The sequence below is a fragment of the Canis lupus genome, chromosome Y (genome assembly GCF_048164855.1).
Source record: "Canis lupus baileyi chromosome Y, mCanLup2.hap1, whole genome shotgun sequence".
NCBI classification, from domain to species: Eukaryota; Metazoa; Chordata; class Mammalia; order Carnivora; family Canidae; genus Canis; species Canis lupus.
The window spans coordinates 7,259,751-7,278,271 of NC_132877.1; the positions used below are offsets into that span (position 1 = coordinate 7,259,751).

Here is an 18,521-nt window from a genome sequence, read left to right on the forward strand (position 1 = left end):
TAGTCTAAGGAGCTTAAGAGCAGTATCCTTGGGATGCCTGGGTGACTCCGTGGTTAAGCATCTGCCTTTGGCTCAGGGCATGATCCTGGGGTTGAGGGTTTAGTCCTGCACTGGGCTCCTCATGGCAAGCCAGCTTCTCCCTTTGCCTATGTCTCTGCCTCTATCTGGGTGTCTCTCCTGAATAAATAAAATCTTAAAAAAAAAAAAAAAAAAAAGGCACTATCCTAATCCATCTCCAAGAAGAAATACATTTTCTCTGAAAGCTTTACAGATCAATCTCTTGTCTATAAGGTCAATTCTCATGACCTAGGAGATACACAAAATTATTTTAAAAATTTATGTCATCAAGGGTGCCTGGTTGGCTCAGTCAGTTAAGTGTTTGCCTTCAGCTCAATTCATGATACAAGACACTGATATCAGGCCCCTAGTCTGCCTCCCTGCTCAGTGGGTAACCTTTCCCTCTCCTTCTGCTGCTCCCCCTGCTTATGCTCTCTGTCAACCAAAAATATCTTAATTTTAAAAATCTTAAAAAAAAAATCTTTAAAAAAGTTTATACAAACATACTATCTTGGTTTAGGGGCTTGGACTGAAAGGGATACAGAAGGTACTAAAGAATGATATTAAGAATTGCTGGGCTTCCAAATTCTAGATGCCTGAAGGTTAATTAAAACTAATCAGTTAAGGGCAGCCCCGGTTGCACAGGGGTTTAGTGCTGCCTGCAGCCCAGGGCGTGATCCTAGAGACCCTGGATCGAGTCCCATGTCAGGCTCTCTGTATGATGCCTGCTTCTACCTCTGCCTGTGTCTCTGCCTCTATCTCTCTATGAATAAATAAAATCTTAAAAAAAAAAAAATCTGCTTAAAAAAACCTAATCCAAGATACCAAGTTAAAAACACTTGGTATCTTTTTTTTTTTTTTTTTTCTTCAAGATTTTATTTATTTATTCATGAGAGACACAGAGAGGAGAGAGAGAGAAAGAGATACAGGCAGAGGGAGAAGCAGGCTCCATGCAGGGAGCCTGATGTGGGACTCGATCCCGGGTCTCCAAGATCACACTGAAGGGTCGCTAAACTGCTGAGTCACTGGGGCTGCTCAAATACTTGGTATCTTATATGAGAAACCCCCCCACAAAGATGACTCAAAGCAGGGAGCTATCAACCATTAAGGATTAGTCCCAAGGCTTAGAAACTAACAGGAGTTTGCCTATCTAGATTTCAAAATTTCTTTAATCTACAGACTTCATCTTTCTTCCTTTTCAAACTGTTGTAACCAGAATATTCAAACTGCCCTACCACTAACGATGGAAGCAAATACCTTTTTTCTCTGGTTTTATAAGTCCACAATGAAGAACTGTGCCCCAAAAGTTGTACTTAATGAACTACAGCCAGTGTATTATGGATCCCTGATTTAGATGCTATGAGATTTCTGAGCTGCTTAATTTGGGGGTGGGGGTAGGGGTAAATATTAAATATTTAATATGTGAATATTAAACAATGTAATACTACACAAGCAATGGGCAAAATAAAAAAGCAAATCAAAAAATGTCTCAAAACAAAATGAAAAGAAAACACAATATTCTAAAACTTACGGGTTGCAGCTGAGCTGTTTAATTTTGGAGAATTTTGGATGTTAAGGTGAAAACCTCAGAAAGAGTGAATTTCACTGTTGGAGGAACATAAATGTTTGAGAGCAGAATGCAAGAAATGTTAAGCAGAACAGTCTTCCAAAGATATCCAAACCTTAATCACTGGATCTTGAAAAATGTTATGTGACATAGTAAAAGAAACCTTGCAAAAAAAAAAAAAAAAAAAAAAGGAAACCTTGCATATCTAATTAAGCTTATAGATATAAGATTAAATAAAACATAGATAATCCTAGATAAGCTTCTGGCTAGAGGGAAATGTGATATGAATGGGAATGCCAAAAGATTCAAAGCATGACAGAGACAACTGATTGGCGCTATAGGATATTCCATGTAAAACATGAGAGGGAACACAAGCAGTGTCCAGAAACATAATAAGAAAAGTAGAAAAGTTCTACAAAGAAATTAAATCTGGCCAAAAGTTTGAATGTCCATGAAAGAGGATATTCCATCAAAGCCTCCAGAAAGGAATGCAGCACCCTGCCAAAACCCGATTTTGGCTTTGTGGAATTCTGCACTAGTTGAGCCACACTGTAAAAGCACTTCTGACTAACAAAACTGCAAGGTGACAAAACAGCACTGTTTTGATCACTAAATTTGTGGGAAAATGTATTGCTGCAACAATACAAAAGTAATTACAGGCAAAATAAACAAGACAAACTTTCAAAGAAAGAACTAAGAGGATTTAATAGGATAACTGGAGAAAATGAAAATAACAAGACAACAGTAACAGATATTGATGCAGTTACTGTCAAGATTATGAACTGACAAGATTCTGACAGGGTAGTAAGATATTAAGTACAAATCAATCAATGTAAGACCTAGCAATTATCATCTTGACAAGCAAACTCCAAATTTGGCAGATAAGAAGTGGAACAACCCAAGAATTAGATATACCTATTCCATCAAAAAAGGAGTTTGGCTCTCGTGGCTGCAATGCAAGTTCATCTTCATCCATGGCCTTTGATTCTCATTTGTCACAGCTCCTAAGCCAGGAAATAAAGTATACCAAATATTAATTATATTAGATCACATACTTAAAATGTCATCATGTTCTTTACATCTCTGAAATGCTCAGATTTCCTATCAATGTAAAATCAAAGGGAATATCCTGATTTCCAGTGATGTATATGTATACATATGTATATGTATTCTATACATAAAGGGCAGTTAAAGAGGTTGACACTATTTGGGGATTTTTGTTTTATTTGCTTTAATTAGAGTTAGTTACATAAAATGCACAAATCTTAATTGTTCTGCTTAATAATTCATATATAAATTATACAAATAAATGCATATTTAAAATAATGCTAATACAATAGCATTATTAAGACTGAGATATAGAACTTTGCTTATACCCAAGATGACTCCCTCTTACCTCCTGCCTACCAGCAATCCAATGACTCTTTGAAGTTCATCTTAATACACTGGGTTTTGCAGGAATTTCAGCAAGGTATTATTACATTTTAAAAATATAATGTAGTCTGAATCTTCCTACCAGTAAATTACAAAATGGTAAAAATTCAAACTTTTTAACAATAGTTAATACTATTTGGAGATCTCTGTGTCGCTTACAATGACCTATCTTAACTGACCTTCTGACTGCAGAAATAATTCTCTCAGTATATTTAGATTCTCCAGGCCACAGGTGAATTGGTATCAGCTACAAAAGGTAAAAAATAAATTTATCTTTGAACAAAGTAAAATTAAAGTCCCACATATAAGACACCTGAAACCATAAGCAAGACTTGTTGAAGGTGCTGTTTACCTCTCCCTCCCTTTTACTCACTCCCTGCTCCCTTCCTTTCCCTTTCCTGTTTTTCTCCAACTATAGTACATGTAAGCATGAGAGTTGAAGTCATTTACCAAATTTGCCTTACAGTCAGCAAGAGAAACAGCTAGTTTATAAGAAAAAAAAATACAAATACAAATACACAGCTAAAAAAAAAAAAAGCTAAAACAAACAAACAAACAAAAACGAGTAAGTGAGTACATGGAGGAAAATGGGAGACTTCTCAGGGGCCGGACCTCTCAAGCTTTCTGACAGATTTTCCCACCACCACTTTCTTGCTTTCTAATTCATTTTCAAAAGTGCTATTAGATCGTTTCTAATCTTTGTAATTTTTGATGACATAAAAAATGTGTATCAAATTTTCAAATAATGTAGTATATTGATGATATAGAGGCTCTTACATCCTACAGAAAGCAAATGTCTCCCCAGTGAAGTGCACCACCATAATACAAACAAACCAATCAGAGCCCACACCCTCAACTATCAAATTTACATTCCAACCTAACATTCCCCCCTCAATAAAATACCCTAAGAAAATTATTTAAAGGGTCTCAAGCAAAAAAAAATAATAATAATAAAAAAATAAAGGGTCTCAAGCCATTATGTCCCCTCTTCTGATCTAACCTTTCGTCCTTTCACTTCTTGCCCCTTCATGGAATGACATGCCTCAATCTTAATCCTCTCATCTCTGTCATTCTAAACCATCTTCTTCAAGACAATCACCTTCATATCTGATATGTTACACTATTTAATTAAAAAAAAAACTTGGGTACTTCCTAACACATGTAAAAAATGAGTGAATTTTCTAAAGCATAATTTAAATGATGCTAAACCTATGTTGATAAACGTTTTAACAGCTTTCTGCTCATTCCAAACAAAATTCAAGCTTCTTGGCTAAGCCTCTAAAATCTGGTCCTATTTACCCTTCCAACATCTTTATACATTCTTTTTTTTGTACTTTTTTTTTTATTGGAGTTCGATCTGTCAACATATAGTATGACATCCAGTGCTCATGCCGTCAAGTTATACTTCCCCTTTAGTTATCTTCCCCTCCATTCCAACCAAAGGAACTTCAGCCAAACATAAATACCTGACATACATCTGGGTCTCCATTAAGACCTACATCTATATTTGGTTTTGGTTTTCTTCTATTTAATTTTAATATAACTTCAAATATATATAATACCTGAGACCTAGCCAATCCATTTCAAGAAATAGCATGCTTTATGGTATTTATTCAAAATGCTTCAAATAAGGCCATGATAACCACATTAATAAATATTTTTAACCATAAAAAATCTCTTTCCCCTCTTCAAAAAATTATAAAAGGACAAACTTTAAAAATTCTATAAGTGAAATTAAACTACAGAAAATTAAAACAGTTAAGGATGGCATAAAAGTAATTTAGTATTTTAAGTTATCTTCAGGTTTTCCTAGAAAATAAGTTTCATTAGCTCCAATAAAATTCAAACTAGTTCATCATGCTGGAAAAAGATTTTTCTAGGCTTCCAAAACATCAACTAAGACAATCACCAAGAGATGAGAGTCTTGTGCAAGTCAAACAATCCAGCGGAGAAGTTACAGCACTCCAGGGGAAAAAAAAAAAAAAAAGAAAATGGAGACTGGATGCATTAATGAGTAAGAGGAATAATTTCTCTTTACTCGAATCACTCCTCCTCTACAGTAGCACCACTAGGTGATTTCTCTCATGGGAGAAAAAAGAGGCTGTGAGTGAGTGCCTGGCTTCCCCAGCTGCGTTACAATACTGTCAAAGAGGCCCATTTTTTTCTTAGCCTATCTAGAATACTGAGCTTTGTTTCACGACTGGGGAGAAGAAAGCAACTACCAAGAGTAGGACTCTTGGAAGGAGGGCACCAATAGGATGCAATCCTACTAACTGCTTCATGATTCTATCAGGGAACTTATCCATAAGATGCCCGGGATGCCCTTAGTTATGGATTCCATCAACTAGCCGAAACAACGCTTACCTGCATACACCCCCAACCCAATGGCTGGCTTCATGTGTGTACTGCTCTAAGAGTAGGCTTGATTCTGCAAGATTGGGAGAAACCAAAGGAACTTAAGGATTCAGCACCTCCTAAGAAAAGCAAACTTGAGGCTATCAGTACCTATCCTCACTCTGTAGGACTGAGAGAGACACAACCCTAGGAATGCTGCAAAAAAGTGAGCAAATACACAATAATCTATTAATCAACCTCAAAGTCATGGAGATCTGTAATTTGCCATATAGTATTTAAACTAGTTGTTTTAAGGAAACTCAGTAAGCTACAAGAAAACACAAATTCACAAATCAGAAAAATACATCAACCAAATGAAAAGTTTAAAGGAGAGGCATCATAAAAAAAAATTACATATCCTAGAAACTTAAGAATACAGCTAACCCTTGAAGAAGGGTTTAAACTATACAGATCCACTAATATGCAGATTTTTTATAGGATGGTACTATAAATGTATTTTCTCTACCTTATGACTTTTTTTTTTTTTAAAGATTTTATTTATTCGAGAGACACAGAGTGTGTGTGCACACAAAGGAAGAGAGACAGGAAGACTGCCTGTCAAGTAGGTGGCATGACTTGGGGCTTGATTCCATCATGACCTGAGCTGAATGCAGATACTTAACCAACTGAGCCCCCAGGGTGTCCCTACCTTAGGATTTTCTTAAATCATTTTTCTTCGGTGGTTTACTTTACTATAAGAATCCTAACACATCCTAACACATATAATATACAAAATACATACATTACATGTATGTACATTACATCCTAACACATATAATATACAAAATACATACATTTGTATTACTGGTAAGGCTATTAGGAGTTAGGTTTTTTGAAGGAGTTAAAAGTTATATGCAGATTCTGACAGTATCCTGAACCTCCATGTTGTTCCAGGGTCAACTATACAACAAATTAAAAATAACAGAGAAAGCATCAAGAATGAACTGGATCAAGAGGTGCCTGGGAATTCAGTCTTTAAGTATGGACTCTTGATCTCAGCTCAGGTCTTGATATGCAGGTAGTGAGTTCAAATCCTGTGTTCAAATCCACACTGGACCTGGAGCCTACTTAAAAACAAAAAGAATAAGCTGAAGTATAAGAAGTACATGGAAGAGAAAAAATAAAAAATAAAAACAGTGAAGATAGTTTACATGAATATAGGACACCTTTAAAGAAAATAACTTACACATTATTGGAGTTCCATAAAAGATACAGAAAGAGAAAAGAGAGAGAAGCTAAGATCTTAAACTGTGGAGATGTAGATATTCAAGTATAAGAAGGTCATAAAACCCCACATTAATTTCAACCCCAAACAATCTTCACCAAGACATATTATAATACAACTGTCTAAAATTAGAGAGGACTATAAAAACAGCAAGAGAAAATAATTTCATTCATACAAAGGAACCCTCAATATGCTATCAGTGGGCTATTTTTTTTTTTTTTTAACTAGCAGAAATACTGCAAGCTAGAAGTCAGGATACTACACTTATAGCACTGAAAGAAAAATTACCACGTATACAAAACTGCCAAAACTGTCTAGAAATGAATGAAACATAAAGGCGTGCCTTAATAAACAAAAAGTTAGGGAGGTCAACATCCACTAAATCTGTCTTACAAGAAATGCCTTTTGAAAGGAGCTTTTCAGGCTAACATGAAAGTAATTAATAAGTAATCAGTAATAAGGCCAATTAATGACATAAAAACATATGAATATATAATGTGCTGCAGTAAAGATAAGCAGATAGTTAAATTCAGAATAATCAAATATTGAAATATTAACTGTAATATAAATTAAAGGACAAAGTACTAAAATAATTATACATATAATCTATTACTGAATATACAACATGAAAAAAGGTAAACTGTGACACTAAAAACATAAAAATTGAAGAAAAGAGTAAAAGCAGAGCATCCGTAGGCCATCAAAGTTAAGGCTGTATCAAAGTTAAGTTTAAAATACATTATTAGGGGGCAGCCCTGGTGGCGCAGCGGTTTAGAGCCGCCTGCAGCCCAGGGCATGATCCTGGAGTCCCGGGATCGAGTCCCACGTCAGGCTCTCTGCATGTAGCCTGCTTCTCCCTCTGCCTGTGTCTCTGCCTCACTCTCTCTCTCTCTCTGCATCTCTATGAATAAATAAATAAAATCTTAAAAAAAAAAACACATTATTAGGTCTATAAAATGATGTCAAGTCTCAGAGTAACAAAACATTCAGTAGATTCAAAAGATTAACAGAATCAAATCTTACCAATATGGAAGGAAAGTCACAAGACAGGAAAAAAATAATACGAGAACTACAAAATACCCAGAAAAGAAAAGCTACAAGAAATATAGGGTGGTCCCAGTGGCTCAGGGGTTTAGTGCCGTCTTCAGCCCAGGGCCTGATCCTGGAGATCCGGGATCAAGTCCCACATCGGGGTCCCTGTATGAAGCCTGCTTCTCCCTCTGCCTGTATCTCTGCCTTCTCTCTCTGTGTCTCTCATGAATAAATAAATAAAATACTAAAAAAAAAAAAAAAAAAAAGAAGAAGAAATGGATACAGCTCCTGATACACACCTTCCTAAGACTGAATCCTGAAGGTATACAAAGACTAAACAGTCTAATAATGAGTAAGGAGACTGATTCAGTAAATAAAACCTCGCAAAAGAAAAGTCCAGGGCCAGATGTTTCAGGTAGACAATTTTACCAAACACTTTAACACCTATCTAAAGTCTTTCAAAAAACTTAAGACAACACTCCAAACTTATTTTCTAAGGCCAGTGTTACCCTTATGTTAAAGCTAAATAAGGACAATACAAGAAAGACAGACATTTCTGTATCCCTGATGAATGCAGAATTTCTCAGTAAAATTCTAGGAAAAGGGGATCCCTGGGTGGCTCAGCAGTTTAGCGCCTGCCTTTGGCCCAGGGCGTGGTCCTGGAGTCCCAGGATTGAAGCCCACTTCGGGCTCCTGGCATGGATCCTACTTCTCCCTCTGCCTGTGTTTCTGCCTCTCTCTCTCTCTGTCATGAACAAATAAATAAATAAATCTTTAAAAAAATTCTAGGAAAATGAGTTCAACAGCGTATTAAAAGGATTCTAACCGTAAAAGTGTTATTTGATTTTGGAAATCCAAGGATGGTTCAACATATAAAAGCCAATAGATATGATATACCACATTAAAAAAATGGAGGACAGAGGCTCCTGGTTGGCTTGGATCATGATCTTAGGGCCCTCGGATCAAGCCCCACATTGAGCTCCCTGCTCAGCGGGGAGCCTGCTTCTCCCTCTCCCTCTGTCTCTTCTCCTACTTGTGCTGTCAAATAATAAAATATCTTTAAAAAAATTAAAACTGGAGGATAAAAATCTTATCTACCAAGTCCACAGCTAGTAATCTCAGTGGTAAAATACAAAACAATGTCCTCTATGATCAGGCATAAAATGCCTACAATCATCACTCGTATTTTACATAGTATTAGAATTAGCTTAACCAAATAGGCAAGATAAAAGAAATAAAAACCATCAGAATTGGAAGAAAAGGGGAGCCTGGATGGCTCAGTTGGTTAAGCATCTGCCTTCTGTTCAGGTCATGATCTCAGGGTTTAAGAAGGGAGCTCAGATCAGGTTCCCTGTCGAATGGGGAGCCTCTCTCTCCCTCTCCCTCTCTTCACTGCTCACTTTTTATTCTCTCTCAAATAAATAAAAAAGTGGAATAAATTGGATTTAAAAAGTAAAACTTTCTATTTGCAGATGACACAATTTTATATATAGGAAATAATAAAGACTCAAAAAACTGTTAGTTGTAATCAACAAAGCTCAGTAAAACTACAGGATACAAAATCAACATGCAAAAAACAGCTGGGTTTCTAATAATGTACTATCTGAAAAACTGAAAACAATGCCATTTACAACAGCATTAAAAAAATACTTAATAGGGATTCCTGGGTGGCGCAGCGGTTTAGTGGCTGCCTTTGGCCCAGGGCGCGATCCTGGAGACCCGGGATCGAATCCCACGTTGGGCTCCCAGTGCATGGAGCCTGCTTCTCCCTCTGCCTGTGTCTCTGACTCTCTCTCTCTCTCTCTGTGTGTGTGAGACTATCATAAATAAATAAATTTAAAAAACATTAAATTAAAAAAATACTTAATAAATTTAGTCAAGGAAGTGAATCAGTTCACTGCAAAGTACAACAGTTTGATAAAAGAAACTAAAGAAAAAAAAAAAAAAAAGAAACTAAAGATAGAAATAAATGGAAAGATATGAAGCACCTAGATGGCTCAGTTGGTTAAGCAGCTGACTTTGGCTCAGGCCATGGATCTCAGGGTGGCAGATGAAGCCCCCAGTCAAGCCCCACATCAGGCTCCATGACTGCCAGGAGAGTGCTTCTCCTTTCTCTCTCTGTGACCCTCACCGTGGCTCATGCTTTCTCCCTCAGATGAATAAGTTTTCAATTAGCAATAATTGCACCTCGGATGAACCTCATTGGCTACGATAATGCCACTGTACAAAGCTCTCATATTATTAAGTAAAATCTAAAAAAATTAATGGAAAGATATCTGTTAATACATAAAAAGAATTTAATTGTGAAATGTAGATTCAGTGAAATTCCTACCAAAATTCACTCTAACAGAAAAAACAATACCAAAATCCCTGTGGAATCACTTGACTCTTTAATGAATCAAAGCAACCCACACATATACTGTTAAGTAATAATGTACAAGAGAGCTAGCAAAATTCTGTAAGGAAATGAATCTCTTCAACAAATATAGCTGAAAAAACTAATCATATGCTAGGAATGAAATAGGACTCATATCTTACACATTCCCAAAAATTAACCTGAAATGCATTAAATATTTCAACATAAGTCCTGAAATCCTAAAACTTCTAGAGCAAAATATAAAAAGACACTGACACTGGCCTTTGACATTAGCCTTGGCAATGATGTTTTGGATATGAAGAAAAAAGCACATAACAAGAAAAGCAGAAATAATGAAATGAGATATATGAAACTAAAAAGCTTCTGCACTAGCCTTTTAACCTGAAACATAAATATGAAAAGGCTACGTATGGAACTGGAGAAAATACCTGCAAATAGAAATCTGTAAGGAGGGGCACCTGGGTGGCTCAGGGGTTGAGCTTCTGCCTTCGGGTCAGGTGGTGATCCCCAAGTCCTGGGATCAAATCCTGCACAGGGTTCCCCAATGGGGAGCCTGCTTCTCCCTCTGCCTATGTCTGTGCCCCACTCTCTGTGTTTCTCATGAATAAATAAAATCTTAAAATTTTTTCTGTTAATGTGCTAATATCCATATTATAAAAGGAACTCCTACTAATCGCAAGTAAAAAATACCCAAATAAAAGTCACTGAAATATTATTTACAATAGCCCAAATACGTAAGTGTCCATCAATGGATGAAGAGACAATATGTGGGATATCGTCAACAGAATGTCATTCAATCATGAAAGTAAGGATATACTGCCAAATTGTAACATGGATGGACTCAAGCAAAGTTGCTTAAAGAGTAAATATTAATGTTCTCATCACAAATTTCTAAAAGTAATTATGGGATGAACATGGAAGTGTTAACTAACCTTATTATGGTAATCATTTTACAACATATACACATTACTAAATTATGTCATTGTACACCTTAAACTTATATTATTCTAAATTAATCATGTTTAAATAAAGGACAGGTTAAACCTGAAGAATAACATTTTTTCTCACTCATCCTCTTTGGCATTTCTACTAGAGTTTGACACATAACTTCCTCACTTTTGGAATTCTCTCCTTCCTCAGTATTTTAAAGTAACATGAAATAAGGAAACAGATGAAAAGACGGTTTCAACTACCAGTGGCACAGATGATTCCTCAAATCTAGATACAAAAGGTAGAACCTAACACTAAACTGTCAGCTGGGGCAGCCCTGGTGGAACAGCGGTTTGGCGCGGCCCGCAGCCTGGGGTGTGATCCTGGAGACCTGGGATCGAGTCCCACATCAGGCTCCCTGCATAGAGCCTGCTTCTCCCTCTGTCTGTGTCTCTGCCCACCCCCTCTCTCTGTGCCTATGAATAAAAAAAAAAAAAAAAAAAAAAAAAAACTGTCAGCTGAATATTTTCATTTGGATAAAACCTAGCTTCCTCTTGACCAGAGCAAGATGGCCTCTTCTTTCTTCCCTATCAGTTGGGAGGACTGATCTTGTCTATTCCTTTTCACACTTGTCGATTATAAGTCCCTTTCTTTTATTTGTAAGATTACTATTTTTTTTATTTTTTTTGAATTACTATTTAATTACAGATCCTTATTTCCTGATTCCTGAGGATGAAAAGAGCTTCTCAAATGGCTTTGCTTGTGTCTGCCATTCCACACACACATACGAAAGACTAGAAATCTTATCACAAGAAAAGGGTTAATGCCGAACACTGAAACATTCCTGCAATCTGGAAGCCTAATCCTTCTAAAGCACTGTTTTAATCATGACACACCCTGCTCAGAAAAATTCATCAGTTCTCCAAAACTCATAATTTTCTACAATATATTTTTTTTTTTAAGATTTCATTTATTTATTCAGGAGAGACTGAGAGAGAGAGAGAGGCAGAAACACAGGCAGAGGGAAAAGCAGGCTCCATGCAGGGAGCCCCATGTGGGACTTGATTCCAGAATTCACGCCCTGAGCCAAAGGCATACACACTCATCTGCTGAGCCACTCAGGCGTCCTTATACTTTTTTTTTCCTTAAGATTTTATTGGGCAGCCCCGGTGGCCCGGCGGTTTAGCGCCCCCTGCAGCCTGGGGTGTGATCCTGAAGACCCGGGATCGAGTCCCACGTCGGGGTTCCTGTAGGGGGCCTGCTTCTCCCTCTGCCTGTTCCTCTGCCTCTCTCTCTCTCTGGGTAATAAACAAAATCTTTAAAAAATATATATTTATTTATTCATGAGACACACACAGAGAGGCAGAGACACAGTCAGAGGGAGAAGCAGGCTCCATATGAATGAAGCCTGATGTGGGACTTGATCCCGGGGCCTCCAGGATCAGGCCCTTGGCTAAAGGCAGCGCTAAATCACTGAGCCACTGGGCTGCCCCCCATTTTTTTTCTAAAATTCATTCATTCATTCATTCATTCATTCATAGAGAGAGGCAGAGACATAGGCCGAGGAAGAAGCAGGCTCCACGCAGGCAGCCCAACACGGACCGATCCCAGGTCTCCAGGATCACACCCCGGGCTGCAGGGGGCACTAAACCACTGCGCCACCAGGGCTGCCTGGCTGCCCCCAGTTTTATGTTATTTCTTCTGGGCAAGTTTCAGCACAGTATTTGTTTAACACGACACTTTTTACAAAATCATATGCAAAAATTATTTTTCTGATGGTCTCCCAAACTTATAATAATGCCTTTTAAGATACCTTTAATTTAGGTTTCCCTCCTTGCTCAGAAAACAAAAAAGTTAGGGGTGCCTGGGTGGCTCAGTGGTTGAGCCTGACTTTGGCTCAGGGCATGATCCTAGGGTCCTTGGATGGAGTTCCACATCACATTCCCTGTGAGAAGCTTACTTCTCCCTCTATGTCTCTGCCTCTGTCTTTCATGAATAAATAAATAATAACCTTTATATGAAAAGAAAACAAAAAAATTATACAAGGTAAGCACAGTCATTTAAGTTGCTAGAATCTAAAGAGAGGTAAAATTGTCCATAACGATTTTTCAGAGGAGAAACTTAACTGGTAAATAGAACTGAACCAAATAACAGCAAGCATTTTCTTTTCATACAGGAAAAATTCTCCTTAGCAAAGCATAGGAAGCAGCTAAACATATTGCTGTTAAATCCAAACTTCACTTTTTCTGCCATGGGGTATGATGAGACACAAGAAACTAAAAGATAGTAACTCGAAGGGGGAAATAAACTGAAAAACACATTTCAAAATAAAAAGAAAAATAGTCATAAAAATTTAAAATTGCTTACATATTATTCATCATTCTATACTAGTACCGGAAAAGGAATTTTAAGATCTACTGGGATACCTAAGGAAAAAAGTTACCAGTTGCAACCTAACGAAAGACAGAAAATTCAAGCAAGCACACATACACAATAAAAGTTATGTTGTCTATTTGTTAGCATTCCAAACACCTTGATTTTAGTGTATGTGCTGCCGAAGCAAGCACTTCAAACACCTTGAAGCCAAACAGTACCACAGGGGAAATCTTTTGCAAAACCAGTAAATCACCAAAATCCAAAGCTAACAAAATAATGCAAATCAATCTAAAACTCCATTACTTATGACACAGGTCAAGTACTTACAAATGCAATCCATTATGTAAAGGAGAATAATATATACATCATTTGACAAGGTAAGGTTTTTGAAGAAATGGAGACAAAAGATAGGGTCCAACAGACTACATTTTTTTTTTTAAAGATTTTTATTATTCATGAGAGACACAGAGAGAGAGAGGCAGAGACACAGGCAAAGGGAGAAGCAGGCCCCATGCAGGGAGCCCGACGTGGGACTCGATCCTGGGTCTCCAGGATCACACCCCGGGCTGAAGGCTGTGCTAAACCACTGGGCCACTGGGGCCGCCCCAAAAGACTATATTATTAACTGAAAAAGAAAAACTGATACTCTAAACAATGAAAGGTTAAAATTCAATATTTTAAAATTTTATTTCTTTTTTTTTTAATTAATTTATTTATTTATTCATGATAGAGAGCGAGAGAGAAAGGCAGAGACACAGGAGGAGGGAGAAGCAAGCTCCATGCCGGGAACCCGATGTGGGACTCGATCCTGGGACTTCAGGACCGCGCCCTGGGCCAAAGGCAGGCGCTAAACCACTGAGCCACCCAGGGATCCCCTATTTTAAAAATTTAAAACAAAATATTCATTCCAATGGAATAAAAGATAACAGTAAAAATGTGTTTGTTAACCTGTGCAACTATACAGAATTTCAAAACCAAACTGCCACAATAGTATTTCTACAATATAAATCAGCTCATACCACTGGAAAAATGTTAGTATTCTGAAGTAAAACATCATGTGTTAAACTTAAGGAGAAAACACTACATTCAATGTAGTCAGAAATAAAACAAAGATGCTCTTAACACTATTGCATTTTAACAATGGAAACGGATAACCAATGGAATGAATAAGATAAACAAATCCATGTTTATAGTCAAACTTCTAACTTACATATGATCTAGGCAGGAAATCTGAAACAATCAACTGAAGAACTATTATGAGTTCATAAAAGTCTATGTGTGAGTATACTAGTACAAAATTAATCCTATTACAGAAACTTTTTTATGTAACACTTAATGGAATATCCCACAGGCCATATTAAATGAAATGCAAGATTCTTTTTAAAAGACAAATAAATGAAGAATTATCTTGCTCTTGAAAATATCAGAGGAATGTCAAGTTCCCCTAAATTAACCTCTGGATTCAATTACAATCTTATCAAATTATACTCATACATCTATATTTAACCGGAATATTTACACACTGGCACCAAAGAATGTATATATGTATGTCCTTCAATGGTATTCTCTGAAATTGCCAACAATTTCTTTATAATTTCTTACTTAAATGGTAATCAATGTCGGAAATTATGTTAATTATGGAGTATTTATGTAACTGATTATGTATAATTAGAAAGAATGAATGACTACCATATGCAATTTCATGGATGTAATTCACAAAATCTCTAAAAGCTACAAGTATGACAAAATATTGTCATATTACTATGACAATTCATTTAAAGTTCACAAACTAGCAAACCAAATTAATGGTGATAAAAGTCAGAAGAGCAGTTCCTTCTTCAAGAAAGCAGAATAACTGACTGGGAAGGGGACACGTGGGTAGCTTCTATGTAACATCCTTTTAGAAAAATAGGGTAAGAGGATAGGAATGCCTGGCTGGCTGAGTCGGCAGAGCATGCAACTCTTGATCTCTGGGTCATGAGTTCAAGTCCCAGGTTGGATGCAGAGGTTACTTAAAAAAAAATCAGGGTAATGGTTAGTCAGTCACAGGAGTGTGTGTATATGTTTGTTACTGAATGTAAATACCAAAGAAATCTCTCATAACACCATTTAGTATCATGATGCCAACCCAATGAAGTCAAGATAAGTAACTCGGCATTTTATATAACTACCTTTATTATCTCGACACCATTAAGATTAAAGCTTCCTGGTAGGGCTACTTCTCTCTACAAAATAAAAATCATTAAGAGATGTTCCTATCCTATTAGTTTTTTGAAAAATAACTTTTATAATTTGTTAAGTAGATGTAGTTTGGTATGGGTATGCATGATGCTGCCAAACTGAATGACAGAAATATTGGCTTACATTTTTCTCAGTATCTTATTATGCAATGCTGTAATAAAATCAGCACATTTAGTGTCTTCTTATTGTTGTTACATGTTGGCAGGTAATTTCCACAAGAAAATTTAAATAAGGTCATCTGCATCAGAATACTTTGTACACATAAAAACTTGGTATTGTTAATAGCGGCTCTCTACAAAGGGCTATTAATAATTTATATGCTTTAAATGCTTTTACCAGTCATGTAAAAGTACCTATTTCCCTAACACCTAATAAGCACTAGAAATAATACTTTAAAATTTTCCAATCTTACTGAAAAACAAAAACAAAAAACATTTCTATCCTCCTTTTATCTGTAAATAGTTTTCTTAGGAGTTTTACCCATCTCTCTATTGAGTCTTAATACCCTAATTCTCTAGTTTCAATTATTTCCTAATATCTTCTGAAGCCTATGTTAAGTTTCTGAGCTTTCATGATCTGAGTGTCAATAGTTTTAACAGCTGCAAAAGAAGGCAGAATTCTTAAAATAAATGCATTTGGTATGCCACTGGTCTCCAACATAATTTGTGTGCATGTCATGGAATGTGGAAAGACAAAAAGCCTAACTGTATATATTTTTTATTTTTTTGATATTTATTTTAAGTAATCTCTATAGTCAACATGGGGCTCAAAATCACAATCCTGACATGAAGAGTCACAAATTACACTGAGCCAGCCAGATGCCCCAAAACTGTCTATATATTTTTAAATCTGTTAAAATGTCTCCATGTACATACTTAAAAATACAAATGGTCTAACAATATGGGGGAATAAGCTAATGATCTCTAACACTTCTCCTTGATATGCAACTCTGCTGTTCCACTCAACACACATTTTTGTTAAATCAGTCTTAATGGATAAATTCCTTAAACATAATGACAATATAAAATAAATGCTAGACAATTATATTTTAAGGCAAAAGATGTATAAAAAGTTGGTAAAAGTGAGGGGATCCCTGGTGGCTCAGTGGTTTACCACCTGCCTTTGGCCCAGGGTGTGATGATGGAGTCCTGAGATCGAGTCCCAGTTGATCAAAAACACTCCCCATCTCAAGATCCTCAATGTTATCACATCCATAAAGTCCTTTTTGTGTAAAGTAACATTCACTCATGGGTTTTGGAGATTGAGATGTGAACATCTTTTTCCAGACCATTATACTATCCACTAGAAGGAGTAAATGGACAAGATGAAGGGCCGAGAAACCACTACAGGAAGTGTGTTCCAGACTGTATGTCAGAGAAGCAAATAGTTGAGGGGGGTCTGACCCTAATCCAGGCTCCTGAGAACCCCGTCAGGCTCTGGAAGCTTGTGGAGGGTAGGGGTGGGGGTAGAAGGCAGTTTCATCCTGGAACCCAGGGTCATGCCATAGTGGGAGCAAGAGAGGACCGAGTAGAGGTATCTGAGTGGCTCAGTGGTTCAGTGTCTGCCTTTGGCACAGGTAGTGATCCTGGGGTCCTGGGATTGAGTCCTGTATCAGATCCCCACAGGGAGCCTGCTTGTCCCTCTGCCTAGGTCTCTGTCTCTCTCATGAATAAATAAAATCTTTTAAAAAGAGAGAGGACAAAGTAACCAAAGACAAGCCCTAGGATTTATGCAGCTACCCTGGGAGTGAAAGCCAGGACTGTAGCCTCCTGAGATGTGATTAAGGGTAAAGTGGTACGAGCAGCACTTGCAATTCCCTGTCCTCCTGCAGCTGCTACCTTGATGGACAAAGACTGACCACAGGGACCCATGGGGAGATAGGTCCCAGGGTGGGCCCATCTAACAGGTGTGTGACCACTGCAGTCTCCCAGGGCTCTGTGCTCAGGTGGCTCCAAATTTGGCAGTTAATGCTCTGTGGTCATCATCTTGAAATTCTCAATGATCTGGGGTACCTGGGTGGCTCAGCAGTTGAACATCTGCCTTTGGCTCAGGGCGTGATCCTGGTCCTGGGATTGAGTCCCACATCAGGCTCCCTGCATGGAGCCTGCTTCTCCCTCTGCCTGTGTCTCTGCCTCTGTCTCTCTGTTTCTCATGAATAAATAAATAAAATCTTAATAAAAAAAAAATAGGTTGGTAAAACTGAGAAAGAAATGCGCATTCTTGGTCATGGCCAATGACTTAGAATAAAAATAATCAATTAATACCAATAGAAGAAAAATCCACAAAAAATGAGACTTTTTCAAGAGAATTACATGAATAACCCTAGCAAAAGGTCTTAGAAACTTAACAAAATCCTGAATATAGACTCCTTACAAACATGCTACAATTACATTAAGTAGAAAAAAAACAAACGTGATCATACAATTAAATGAGAAATTTGCCAAAATACAACCCATCACTTAATCCATTTTCTTCAGAGATATGGTTCAACTTTCAAAATGGTAACTAAACCTGGATTTTAGGGCAGCCCTGGTGGCTCAGTGCTTTAGCGCTGCCTTCAGCCAAGAGCCTGATCCTGGGGACATCGAGTACCACGTCAGGCTCCCTACATGGAGCCTGCTTCTCCCTCTGCCTGTGTCTCTGCCTCTCTCTCTCTCTCTCTGTGTCTCTCATGAATAAATAAGTAAAATCTTTAAAATAAATAAATAAACCTAGATTTTAAAAAATAAAAGTGTCGGGATCCCTGGGTGGCTCAGCAGTTTAGTGTCTGCCTTTGGCCCGGGGCGCAATCCTGGAGTCCCGGGATCAAGTTCCACGTCAGGCTCCCGGCATGGAACCTGCTTCTCCCTCCTCCTGTGTCTCTGCCTCTCTATCATAAATAAATAAAT

General features: G+C 37.4%; 1 protein-coding gene and 1 pseudogene across 24 annotated transcripts in view; both read right to left on the bottom strand.

Annotated features, from left to right (window-relative positions):
• The window catches only part of LOC140629111 (zinc finger X-chromosomal protein-like), a 64,601-nt gene that overhangs the window by 22,743 nt on the left and 23,337 nt on the right, over positions 1-18,521 (bottom strand). For 17 of the 24 annotated variants that reach the window (XM_072818587.1, XM_072818567.1, XM_072818579.1 and 14 more), the window contains 2 exons: positions 3,238-3,305; positions 2,540-2,628 (listed from right to left, as the gene is read on the bottom strand). In XM_072818587.1, coding sequence (XP_072674688.1) covers positions 2,540-2,600 — 61 coding nt within the window. In that variant the 5' untranslated portion in view covers positions 2,601-2,628; positions 3,238-3,305. Of the gene's footprint in view, positions 1-2,539; positions 2,629-3,237; positions 3,306-5,422; positions 5,487-18,521 lie in introns of all 24 variants that reach the window. The other 7 variants (XM_072818582.1, XM_072818584.1, XM_072818583.1 and 4 more) reach the window with 2 other exon arrangements.
• Positions 9,863-9,941, bottom strand: LOC140629154 (U4 spliceosomal RNA; annotated as a pseudogene).